General features: G+C 38.8%; 1 protein-coding gene across 2 annotated transcripts in view; it reads right to left on the bottom strand.

The window, feature by feature from the left end:
* COL24A1 (collagen type XXIV alpha 1 chain) overlaps positions 1–13,761 on the bottom strand; it is a 150,675-nt gene that overhangs the window by 44,277 nt on the left and 92,637 nt on the right. For both annotated transcript variants that reach the window (XM_074596551.1, XM_074596552.1), the window contains exons 25-28: positions 10,553–10,606; positions 8,618–8,671; positions 6,990–7,043; positions 6,184–6,237 (exon numbers count right to left, since the gene is read on the bottom strand). In XM_074596551.1, the coding sequence (XP_074452652.1) occupies positions 6,184–6,237; positions 6,990–7,043; positions 8,618–8,671; positions 10,553–10,606 (216 nt within the window). The remainder of the gene's footprint in view (positions 1–6,183; positions 6,238–6,989; positions 7,044–8,617; positions 8,672–10,552; positions 10,607–13,761) is intronic.

The following is a 13,761-nucleotide window of genomic DNA, read 5'->3' as shown; positions in this document are numbered from 1 at the left end:
GAAATGTCTCAAAGAACAGGAGAAGGGACATGAGGAAACTTTGAGATGGAGTGAGAACAGGTCATTAAGCTGGGGGGTAGAAGAAGCTGCAGAGGAATCGCCTAGGGCAACATAGGAAGGGGGAAATTGAGAGTGTTAAGCTGAGGAATTGCTGGATAGTTTTAGTGTTTCTCACACTTTTTAGATACATGACCTGCCATTTGTCTTTGTGCATCCTCCACAGGGCTGATCAGGGGATATAATCTCAAGACGAAATATTCAAGGAGGAAAAAGAACACATTTTGATTGTACAGATTTGTGTAATAAAGAAGTTTCTTCCTAGGTTTTATCTGTTGTCATTAGTAATATTAACAGATAAAGTCTTTGAACATTTGTGGCTTCCTTTTAGTCATAAAGGGGGTCATAGCCCATAGTTTGAGAAATGGTCCTGTCAGGAGACTGCACAGGGTTCTCAGTCTGTGTTATGCACATAACACACCAAAACCTGTCTGCTAGTCACGTAGATCTCCACTTCAATGGAGTTCACATCCACAGCCCAATCATTAGGAAGAGAATAACAACTGATTTGATCACTAATAATCAAGCAAAAAGGCCTACCATTCAAAACACCAACTTTCTACTATACAGAGTAACAGAAACCAACATGATGCTCAGCTTCTGGCTCTGGGCCATGCCTGCCTTTAGCCAGCCACAGAACAGAGTGCAGGAATCCAAGGGAAAGGCAATTTAATATTCAAACAAAAGCACACCATAACATTCCTATAAATAGTATGGTGTGACTCATTATTGGCACAGATTAATTGGATCTGTATCATTTCCTACTACAGCTAGTACAGAATGAGAGATACACATGATCTGCCTGCTGTTATTTAATTTAGATTGCAACAGAGCGGAGGAGTAAGGCTGCCAAACAATTGCTACTACTTTTTTCTTTGGCATGGGTTCAGTTTTGTTTCTAAAATGGAACATATTACATTGAAAACTCTAGGATGATAAGCTGAGAAAAAGTTCATCTAAGAAGGCAAGAAGCACTAATTAACTCTTTTTGTTCTTTCTCATCCTGCCTCCCAAATATAAGAAGAGTAAAAATAACATAAACACACTATGTAGCTACTTCTCTATTTTGGTGGTTGACATGGAATAATATTAGAAAATTACATCAATTTTAGTCTCACTTCCTTTGAACAATTAAGACAGATAAACACACAGCTATTGATGTATCACACAGCACTCTGGCTGCTTGTTTCATATAACCCTGATGCGCATACATTTTTCTAGGTTCTATATTCCCTTCTGTGAGAAATATGAAAGAAATCACTCATTGAATCTGAGTGCCAATGTCCTTAGGTAACTGAGGTTCTTCATGCCAGTACAGACACAAATGAGGCAGAGATAACCCTAATGGCTGCTACAGACATAAGATGCTGTTGCCTGACCCTAAATTTACGGCACTTCACTGTGTCATTTATCTGCGTTTTCAAAATTTAATTTCATGAGCTGCATTCCAAGAAAGTAAGAGCAGAAAGATATTGCTCTTGAACTTCAAACACCAAATATGAGCCTGAAGAATACTAACTGCTAAGGATCTTCGCAGCTATTGAGAATCTTGCTTAGGTCTCACTCATTAAATTAATCCAATGATACAGGACCTCTTCCCCTCGAATTAAGAGCTACAGTTGTATTAGTCATAAATTATGGTGCGAACTAAAAGCAGAACCAGTCTTTGACAGGGTGGTTTCTTCTCCATATATTAACAAACAAGAACAACAAAAAACCATGCAACAATGGCTTCATGGCTGCCTACACTGCTACCAGCACGCCTTCCAGGCTAATGTATTTCTTCCTTCTGGTCTTGGAGAGAAATTCCTTCTCTTAGATACAGGTATTCCCACCCCTCAGACTGTCATCCTGCCATTGAAGTATCTCCAAAGCACTGTCCTCCCTTTGTGTTTTTTATGAGATTAACGTTAAAAAATAAAATGTGGGTCACAAAAGGACCCAAGCTTCCACATGATTCCAGCTGAAGTACATCAAGTCCTGAGCATGAGCCGAAGAAGCTCCGTGCTAGCACTATGCTCAGCGGCAGTTCCCCCCAAATCCCCTGACAGTGAGATACTCCATAGACTCCTAGACAGCCTGCCTTCAGCTGGCCAGAACTCCCGGGTGTACCGGAGACTGAACAGCTGGATACTCTCAGGCAGAAGTAGGCTGCTGGAAAATCTTGGATGCAAACCGGTTGCTGAAAGGTCTAGAATTTATGAGATGAAGGAATTCTACTCTGTGACAGTGCAGAAGTAGAGGGTCAGCACTCCTAAGACTTCCTGCAGATTCCAGCTGTGAAGATGGGATACGTTCTTGTTTCAGTACACTACAAAGGGGAACTTCCATATGCTTCTATTTAACTTCTGTGTGTGACTGTCGTATGTGTTTTTCTGAGACCTGCCACACAGAGCTTGGAGTTCTGAGACATCTCTTTCTGAATCCAGTGATGAAAACCCCAGGTTTCAGGGCCCCCCAGATATTTTCCTTATGCAAGATTCCACTTCAGGTCTGATATTTTGATCTTGAGATCAGACAAAATTCTCAGTGGCTTCACGTTTGTTCGAAGAGCCTGAAGACCTAGGTCTGCTCTAAGAACCCCTTCCATGACACATTCCCAGTCATGTTGGATGGAGGCAAAGGCATAAACCACAGCTCCAAACTGGGACTTCCACAGAGCTTGGGATGTTTGGGATTTATTTTGAGTGATCTTTAATTACAAGCAATGTACTCCATGATGTGCTGCCAGAATCGTAGAGACAGACTCCCTCAAAGATTCCCATCTCAGTTGGCAGAAGATGTGACACTCCTAAATAAAAACTATCTTCTACCTTCAAAATAGAATCTAAATTAAAATAAGTCATTCCCCCATCAAAACAATCACCAGGTAGCAGATGCTGCTGGAAGGGACGAGAGCCTGCAGGGGAGGACTCACATCCGTGTCAGTAGCTTGGCTCTGACCCCAGCTCTGGTGATGCTGGCAGACAGCTTGCCAGGAGGGAAGGATCAGAGGTTTAGAGGGGAATGCTTTGTCCCAAGGAATTAAAATGTACAACCTGCAGCAGTTCGGTACCAATCTGAGAGACGACTACTTACACCAGATTACTTTTGAGCTAGCCTTCTAACGCACTGCATCCGGTAGGCCACCAGTCAAACTGAAACTCTGGTCGACTGATAAGGCCCAAGGGATTTTCCTTTTTAGATGAAGCCCAAACATCAGCATTTTACAGTGAAAACGACTGGACATGTGTACTCCTCATCTAGTGTGCTGACTTGTGTGTCCTGATTCAGCATAACACTTCAACATGTATTTCACTTTCAGACATGCTCCTACTGAAATCACAGAGAGGTAAAGCACACGTTTCCTTCATTGAATCGGGCCATTGAAGAAAAAGCGGTGCCAAGCTGCTACTTCTTTTCAGGCTCACAACTGCTTTGTATTTCTGGTTGAATTTACATTTTCAAATCTGCCTGTGAAGGAAAAAGGCTGTTTTTCCCTTTGGTCCTCTGAACCAAAGCAGAGATTCACATTCCTGTTACTAACATTGGGCTTCCCGGAGCTCCTAGTGCCTCTTCTCCACTGAAGATGTTTGTATGAGCATCTTCTGAATGCTTCAGGAGCGACTCATCTACTAGCTGATGCCTGGGGTTGGATGCTCCTGCTTACACCAGTTCTTGGTAGTTCACTGTGCTTATCAGTGGGGGTGGATTCTCGCCCTCTGCAGCTAATTAAGGTTTCTCTTTGAATTTTGGTAGATGTATTGCATAAACAATTACACCTGAATTTCAGTTTTGCCTGACAAACAGGCCTCAATAAACACATTTTTCTGGGCACTGATAGATTAGGTACGTGTGACATACTCAGTTCAGAAAATAAGCAGGTCACCCTTGAGATATGGGAAGCATTTGCCATTTCTGCAAGTAAAATTGTCAAAGTAATACCGAGTATTTCTTTGTGTATACGATTTTGTAGGGTTTTCTGGTTTTGGTTTTTGTTGGTTTTTTTTCCCCAGATAATTCATTATTAAATTAAAATGTCTATTATTAAATTAGCAAATTAATTCCCCAGAAAGAAATTTTTACTAATATATCCTTTTAAATAAGCTTTTAAAAAACACATCTGTTGTAAGGGAAAAATGAAGACTATTTTCAGAAGACCACACAGATTCTCTCTGATGATAGTGGGTATGTCCTTTTCCATGAGCTGCTGAGATAACTTCCTTAATCCTAAAACCCAGACTCAGACTGGGTCTACTGATAGATGCTTCAGACAAGCGCAAGAAGTTCTAAGTGTATGTAGATACATGCTCAATCTGCTTCACCACTTAAGGAAATTGAAGTCTGGGATAAATTATACTCTATGTCTGAAATTCAACAACAACAACAAAAAACCCAAACACTTGGCACTGACAGCTGGAAACCTTTCTAATACAGAGTAACACAGAACAGAAATTATACATTTCATATGCTACATTTCACAAATTGTTCCTACAAACTGCACCATGAACAAAGAGGTAAATTAAAACAGATTTCTTCTGAAGGAGGAGGAAACCATACTAAAGAAGGAAGACTCATTTGAAACATGTGAAGTTTCTGTTATGAATAAAACTGTAGTGTATTGTGAAGTTGCTAAGCATTGTATATTTTGAATATACAGAATATGCAAAATATCGTATATTTCAAAACATTGTATATGTCAAATTGAATAGTCAATATATGGTTTCAAATATATATTAATATTCAAATATATAAAAGATAGTCAGATATATTATTTTGAATATACTGAAAATATAACTTTATCCAATCTCTTATTTAATAGTTTAGCAATCATGAAAATGTAGTGTAGAAGAACATACAGTTAATAAATTTTATATTACAAAGTCTGATAATCACAATATTTTCTAATCTAAAACCTTATTTAAAACGCAATGTGTGCTTCTCAAGTATCTATCTTTAACTGGAGTAAAACCTCCAGATCTTACTACTTTTCAAATTTTACCATATATTTTCCTAGAAAACATACGTATTGCAATAATGAAGGAGGATAAAGGAAGGCTGTAATTGTATTTTGCCGTAGCAACAAATGTTTCTGCTTCCTATGACAGAATGAAACCAACAAAATTATCTCACTGACAAGAATTCAGGGACTTTATCAGGAAGGAGTGGTTAGGCACTACCTGATGCTAACACCACCTATGAAGACACATTGACTGGTCCAGCCACTGGTGCGAGTTGTACACATCTCATAGGAAGCCTGGATATGCTGTCAAACTGCTAGGTGAGGCTGGTGTTAGAAGGGTGCGTCTTCACTGCTATTCTTGACGAGCTCAATAATTCCAGTGAGAATACACTTGCTCATGCTGCAACCAAACCCATCTATACTATGAACGGGATACGCTTCCTGCAGGCACCTTGAGCTCAGACTGCAAAAACATGACCAAAAGCCCTCCAGACAGGAAGCGCAAGTGACTGGTGGGGTTTACGAAGCAAACCATTCCCAGGTAACAAACTGCAGTACTTTCACTGATACTGATTTTATGCATTGTGATCAAAGGCTGATACAAACTGATGTAGACAGACCGCCTCTTCACTTATGTGGGCTCTGGATTAGTGTGTTGTTTACAGTGAAAAAATGGTTCCCATTTCCCTGATAAAAATGCATGAAATGGAGATGACAATCTAATCAGAGGTTTGAGATTCTAGCATATACTACTTTCTGACTTTGCTTCTTTCTCTTTCCAGATTATGTTTGGGTGATTTTGATTGTCTTTCCAAAAACATAAATGACATGCAGATAAAGAAAATAGTCCTTAAAACTCTGAAACAGTCCAACAGTAGTTATAAATGCTAATATTCCATATTTATGTATACAGAATATAAGGCCAGTCATCATTTTGGTTCTGGACCTGCTGTCAGCTGAAATCAATGGCAAAACCCCATTTAACTGTAATGTGAAGAGAAATGAAGATTCATATAATTTCCTATGTGGAAATACAAGTATCATCTGCCTGATTCTAGTACAAATGGTTTGAGTCTGGAGGACAGAGTTCAAAGAAAGCAACTCTACATGGGTTAAACATCGGATTCACATTGACAACACACTACTCTCTGCTCTAAGTAACATGAGACAACAACATTACTCACTCTTCTTCCCTTAGGTCCCTGTGGCCCTGGTGGTCCTCTTGTCCCTGAAGGTCCCTACATGTCAAATAAACATATTATTCATTGTCTTCTATACACAGATTTCTGAAAATTACAAGGCTCGTGCACATTGAGCAATAGCCAATGCAACCAATACAAATCAATCACTTTCACTTATGGTTCAAATTCAATTAATTGTGTTAGTACAATTTATCTAGAAAAATCTAAATAAGAGACTCTATGTAACTTTATTCTGAATTAGAAATCATGATGCGACTGTTGGATAGACTACTTCTGTCCAATACCACAAAATTGCTAAAGGATACTTGTATTTCAGCAATATTATGTTAAAAAAATCTAATACTTTCCGATAGAAGATTCAGTTTTTGTCTGTACTGAAGACACATAGTAGCCAAATTATAACATATTTATACACAGCAAATTAGAATATAATTTTTTTTATTAACAATAAAACTAAACACATAATGAATAAATTATATTAGGCATCAATGAATTAAAAATAAAATTGTGCAATTATAAACCATCCTTAAAAAAGTCTATTCCCCTACTTGTCTCAACGGAGTGATTTTTAAATGCCTGAGTAAATGGTATAATTAGTTTTCCTCTCTCTCATGGATCATTCTGGTAAAGAGTAGGTTGAACAGACTTTGTGTCTGAACGGGTAAATTTTCATGTCAGTTTTATAGACTGCAGTACAAATTAGAAACCGTTCTTAGCTTCAGCAAAGCAAAAAGACAATTTGAAAATGGTACATTTTATGTCAAACAAAATCACCACTCTATACCTACAGGTAATCCTTCTGGCCCCACAGGTCCAGGGCCTCCTGGAGGTCCTGGGTAGCCCTAGAATTGAAATAAATATAGAAAAGACAAAACAGTTTTATCAAAATTGTTATTATAACAACAATAACAAATCCAGTTACTTACCTCAAAAATTGGAGGTAAGTTAATACAGTGATTAATCCTGCAAAATTTATTCCCCAAATTTTGTTTAGGAAACAGATATTTGTTTGGATATATCATAATAATCATTAAATCAACCCAAGAAGTTTTTCCACACGCAGGCAGTAGCTGACAGGATTGTACTGAAACAAAAGCTGGAGAGTTCTAAATGGATTTAAAAATCCTCACGTCAAGGCTGTGACAGTGGGAACAGAAAGTGGACACATCCTGGTGTGGGCAGAACTGGTCAAGAAAAAATGCCAAGAATAACTCTTGTCTGAGGGCTACAAAGACTTACTACAGGGAAGGGCTCTCACTGCTATGACTTAAGTGGATTTACCTACAGCAATGAGCATTACTAAGAGTTGAAAAAAGTAGTTGATAATATTGGATTGCATATTAATAAATCCTCCTTTATTAATAGCTCTAACATTTTTTTTTTTTCATGGATCAAAAGCAGCTGGTTGAAGGTAAATCTAGATTAGAGAGATTTAATGAAGTACAGAATGCTTCAAAAAATCTTGTCTCGTGCTGCACAGATCATTAAGTTGGCCTGTAGCCTGAGGGCACTTGGTCTCTTCCTTGGCAATGAATGCCAAAAGAGTAATTACTGCAAATATTCAATATAATGTCCATTTCCATGCCAAAAACATTCCCCACTGCACTCAGGCCCACATCTGCAGCTGCTACAAAAGGCGACTGAGATTTCACCACTGCATCAGTGTCAGATGCTGCAGGACACAGCACGTAGTACGCTGCCTATAATCTCCCTGCCATCTCCTTGTATATGGTTAAGTCTGTAAGTGTTCTCTATACATTCTGGATCCACCACAGTGCTTGCTAGCAAACACACAACCAAACCCTAACTGCTTTTCCTCAAGAATTTCAACATGAATGTGACAATGGGCACATGTGTATGGCTTTTTAGCTTCGGTGCCCCAACAACCTACCTAACATGACAGTAGCCTCTGGACTGTCCAATGGTGCACGAAACGTTTAATCCTGATTTAGGAGAAGTGGTGTTGTCAGGAAGGCAGTCCTCCCACAAGAGTGGCACCCAGAGGCTGTTTGGGTACTGCTGTGCAGTAGAATTAGAGGTGATGCTAGTTACCAGCGGTCTATTAGAATAATCTGTGTTACCCCAGCCTACACAGCAGATTACTATCTTACTTTCTCTCTTTTATTTATCTCTCCTTTCAATTAATTGTGTTTAATTTTTTTTATATAAGGCTGCTTAAAAACCATTTTTCAAAAATGCACTTGCTCTGCTGCTTCATTCAGTGGATCACTTTGTAAAGTCACTGCCACAAAGGGGATAAAGCTGCTACATGAAACTTCCTAGGAAGAATGCATCATAAGTACTGCTCTTCTCCATAAGAAAAAAGGACAGTCAGAAGGCTGAGAATTAATTACTGTTTTGGAAATTAAAGTGCCTTTCTAAGTAACATAATTATTCTACATTATTTGTGACTTACCATGACACCTTTCTCTCCAGGAGGACCTACTGGTCCTGGACTGCCTCGCTCTCCCTTTAACAAAAAAGAAAATAACAGTGAGTACTCTTTCCCTGACTCGTTCCATGTCCACTGAGCCAGGCAAATCAGGCAAACAAGGCTAACCTGCAATAACAATACCACAGCAATCCACGAGGTCTTTTGTGAGGGCTGTAGCCCATACTCTACAAGAGATTTGGTTGCTATTTGGTTGAAAGGGAACAACTTCTTGCAGGGCACACCACCACTGGTCAGGGACCACCCTTCAGAAACAGTGCAGAGACCTTTTTTCACTTTTGTTGAATTTCTACACTCCTTCCTCCTACAAGCCCATCCATATTTTGAAAAGATGGTAAAACAGTTTCTCCAATTCCCTTTTCCTAGAAGACTGAGAAGAGATTTGGTACTACATCAGCTTCTGCGAACTGCAGCTAGCATATCCCTTTTCTCTCTGTTGGTTGCATCACATTCACAGTTATGTTCATTAATCCATAAAATTCACCACAGCAAACAAGCAGAAAAGAAAATTTTGTTCCTTTCTCCCTCATTTCTTCAGTATGTGTTAGGAAAGCACAGATCTAAAAGCAAGGCCAGCCCTTCAGCAGCTGCAGAAGCAATTGGAGTAGGGGAAGTAGGAAGGGTCTCTTTCTTGCCTTGCGTAGTTTTTCACCTTTTACTCATGTAACATCCAGCCCAAACACCAGGCTTGGCTGTAGATTACCCCCATACAAAGATTAGACTTCTATTGCAGATAATATATAAGATGTAGAGATAACACTCTATTTTATATACTGTAAAGATACATTTATTTAAAACAATTATCCTGGAAGTATGTTTGTCATTTAAATCCATATAGCATGTTCACATTGTACTATTTAATCCATAAAAGAGGAAGACAACAAAATTCTACAGAAACAGCATAGCAATGACAATAATTATTGCACCATCAAGAAGCTCGTTTCCATTTGCTAATGATAGATTAATTATTTTTTTATTGCCTTTTCCCTCCTAGCTAAACTAGCAGTAGTATCCCAAGGTAATCTTTGTTACATCAAGTGTAATTATAAAGAGCAAGAATCCTTTGACACCGAATTCTAAGATGATATTATGATTAAAACCACGAGATGACTAAATTTTAGTTTTAACAAGCAGTGCTTTCCACTGATGTATTTCCTTTCATAGATTATATAAATTATAATTAGATTTTCGTGGAAGTACTAATACATTATTAAGACTTTCTCAATAAATAGCAGCCACCAGTCTAGGTGAAATAATTCAGCCCTGCAGGGAAGAAATACAAATGCTGCTGGATCATTCTGACAAAAAATTATGTTTTTATTATAATTGAAGCTGACATGCAGTCCAGTAATAGTTTCCTGTTTTTCAGTTTTAAAATACTTCACCTAAATAAAACCATGTCAAATATGCTTAAGCTATTTATACTGTTCTCATCAAATTAAGTCTGCAAAACTTTGCTTTCATAAACACAACTGTTACTGCACAGTGGACAAAACTAAAGTGTTGTCTTCTTTACTCAGTTAATGCATACAGCCAAATTTTACCTTTCTACTTTTGTTTTCATTATGTAGCAGTGCAAAACCAGTGCCTACTGTATAAGACAAGTATAATTTATGCCAGTTTCTATGACTCAATAGCAGTGGAAAATAAAGTAACAACAAGAACACCATATTAAATCTATCAGTTCTAAATTAATTGCCAAGTAAAATCAAGGATACCAGATGCACACCTCAAATAACAGCATCTGTATTACCATTTATTACATCCCTGTGCTCTGAAATAGCTACAGGAATATTAGTTTTGTCAGCGGTCAGTAAATGATCTCTCACCAAAATTTTATCACCCCAATGGTTTTCAAAGCTGATTTTTACTGCTGAGTAGCCAGATACATTATTGTACCTTTTCACCAAGGCTTCCAGATGGCCCAGTTTCTCCAGGTAAGCCAGCTGATCCCTGTACAAAAAGTAAGCAGGCTTTTATTAGAGCGATGTCTATACTAGTTCCTGGTTGGCAGCTCCCCAGCAATCCTGCAGCAGGGCACAGCACATTTCTTCATCCCAGAGAACCAGCGGTCTATTTGTGTAAATGCTCCTGTGGGGAAGTGAAGACTGCTTACAATCCTGGTTTACAATCCATGCGGGAGGATCGCTGCATCTAGACACACCAACAGTAAATGGCTACTGCTTGAAAAAAAATTACATAAATTTAATCATCATACTGTGCGACCACCTAAGGTCTGCCACTGAGCTCAATCTTGCAGTGCTAGAAGCTTTACAAACATACAATTAAAGGTGATAATTGCTCTGCTAGCGCTTCAGTCTGACCACAAATTTCAAGGGGAATGAATTCAATGAACAAAGTAAAAGCTAGTCAAAACAAAAATGGTATTGGATCAGGTGTTGTCAGAATTTTCCCTTTAAGCGTTGTAGCCCCAAAAGCCTTTGAAGTCAGGGGATCAGAGCCATTCAGTCCTTTTAAAAATGAAATAACTCTCTCCTGAGGCTTTCCCACAAATTTCCACTGGATAGAACAAGTTCCACTGTATAGAATAGGAAACATGAGAGGAAGTACTTTAAAAAAGCTTATTCCCAAGTGCTTGCAATACACCCTTTATTATCAAATGAAAAGAAAAAAAAATTATAGTGTAAAGCCCCAGTTGAGAAACGTATGAAACAGTGAGCTTGAAGAAAAAGCAATAGGTGCCCAGAGTACATCGCACGACTGCTCGTGAAAGATGGCAGAAAGGTGGAAGCTCCCAGTGGTGACATAATACACAACTGTACCGTGTCTGTAATGCTTTAAAAAGCAAAACTTATTTGCACTTTAAAAAGCACAAATAAAACGGCAATTCACACATTGGCATTACTATCTCTACTTTAGCACTACACTGGCACTTAAGTGAGATTTTTTTTTTAAGAAGTGTTACTGCGGAGGTCACAGACAGCTCATATTCCTTTCAAGAGGAATAAGCACTAGCTTATTCCATAGAAATACCGTCATAGCAGAAAGACAACATTGAAGTCTGAGATCTCTGCCTTTGAAAAAACACCACTTTTTTTAGCTTTTGCCGTTATAATTTCAATAGAATTTAGCCTCAAGTACCTTAACATAACAGATGCAATGTAACTAAGGGTTTATGATGGCTTCTTACTTTCTTGGACTGCTAGCTCCTCTAGAAATCTCATAGTTTAAATATATTGCAATAAGCCATTGATACAGCTGCCTTTGAGGTTGACAATACTAGCACAAACTACTTTCCGGAAGGGGCTAGAGAGATACACAGGCATCTCTACGGCTGCTGGACTGATGCATTATGTGTGAGAACTTGTGTATTATATGTCAGAGCTGAGACGTCACTTGGCAGCAGCCAAAGATTTGTCCTGGTGATACTGGCACTAAGGCGATGCCCAGACGTCACTGGCAGGAACGAGGGACTTTCATGACGAACTCTGAGAACAAGAGCTACCACTGCTACCAATGATAGCCAACAGTGGGCCTCAGCACCAGGCGGAAAGCTGTAAGACAAAGAATTACCCTGTACTCTTGCTCATCAAGATAAGGGGTGTGGAGGTACGGTTTCAAAAGGCTAAGGACTAATCACTTTAATTCTCTTATACCAGAAAGAGCAGAAGACATAATCAGAGCCAAGATGTAACCCAGACCTATTCTCCTTCCACAGAGACACTCCTGATCTCCCAGCAAATGACACACTGTTTACAGGTCTGAAAATGCTGATTAGAAAGATGGGTGGCTGTGCCTTACCCCAGCAGTGAACCATTTACTATATAGCCCCTGATCAAGTCCCCTTTTGAATTCAAAAGTATTCTCTTTCTGACTAAGTCGCTCTGGTATGAAAGAGAAGGAATGACTAGAAGCAGTGACTGTGAATGTGCTGTTGTATTACCCAGCACATTAAGTCTAGGCTACAACACTTTCCAGAGTGAGGACAAAACGTGGCTATTAAGCAGCAAGTTTCCTAGACACTGGCTGTTCCTTAGAAGAAATTAGTTAAGTAAAAAAAAATTACAGTAAAAATACTAAAAGAAGAATGTGGATTCTTGTTAATACAAAAGACGGGGAAAAACCTCTGCATGAGTGGCAATGGGTATATATGGATAGCAAAAAATTAGTCAAGATGACAAGAAGAATTGAAGCCAGTGAAATGGTAAAGGCAATAGGGACTTCAAGAGGAATGAAGGGGAAAGAAGTTCATGATGGTTCAGGACTAAATCTTCTTCCACTCCTCCATCCAAAACTGAGGGCAAGTACCTGAGACTGAGATAAAACTAGGGCAGGTGTGCGCAGAGGCAAGAGAGGAAAAACAAGCTTACTTACTTTTGGTCCTTAAAACAATTAGGAGCATACAGTGAAGAAAAAGCGCAATGAGTGAGCAAAACATTCTGTTCCATCAATACGTTAGCCATAAAGTGCTGTTTTCCCTATGGACTTTCTTAAAGATCACATGTGATCCTTAAATCCCAGATTTGGATTGGTTTATTACAGAGACCAGATGCTAAGACTGGATGAGGTTTCAACTCTCTTTCCTCCTTACTTAAGAGGATGAATATAGTCCAAAGCAGGTTTGTTGAGACAGTGTCTTCCAGCATTCCTTCAATCCTTTGGGGAGCAGTGGTGGATTCCAAAAATCAAATTGAATGTATTAGGCAACAGAAAAGTAAAGCAAAAAACCCTGCAATGTTTACATAAATCATCATGGGTTTAAACCTTATTAAAAATATAGTCATAAACTTTCATTTACAAGGATTTGTGTAAAAATCTCCAGTGACTATAACAGCATTTTAGAAACCTTCTTGACAGAAGCATTTTTGTGGAAAATGAATCAGAGACCAGGTCCCACAACTAACACAGGCCTGAGAAAGACAAAAACATCTTGCCAGGGCATATACTCTGTGTTAGAAACCGGACTGTATTTGAATAATTGAAAACACATTGTACACTTAATGCAAACCCAAGTATGGAGTAATCCATTGAAAAGACTGGTAGTGAGAAATGAATATTCAGCTGGTTCCAAACATTCCTGCGGAAGCAGTTACCTGTGAGGTTTGACGCTAACACGTTGTTCTGTGATAATTGAAAATTTTCCAATC

This window comes from Larus michahellis, chromosome 8 (genome assembly GCF_964199755.1).
Source record: "Larus michahellis chromosome 8, bLarMic1.1, whole genome shotgun sequence".
Classification (NCBI taxonomy): Eukaryota; Metazoa; Chordata; class Aves; order Charadriiformes; family Laridae; genus Larus; species Larus michahellis.
This window is presented reverse-complemented; position numbering and strand designations above follow the sequence as displayed.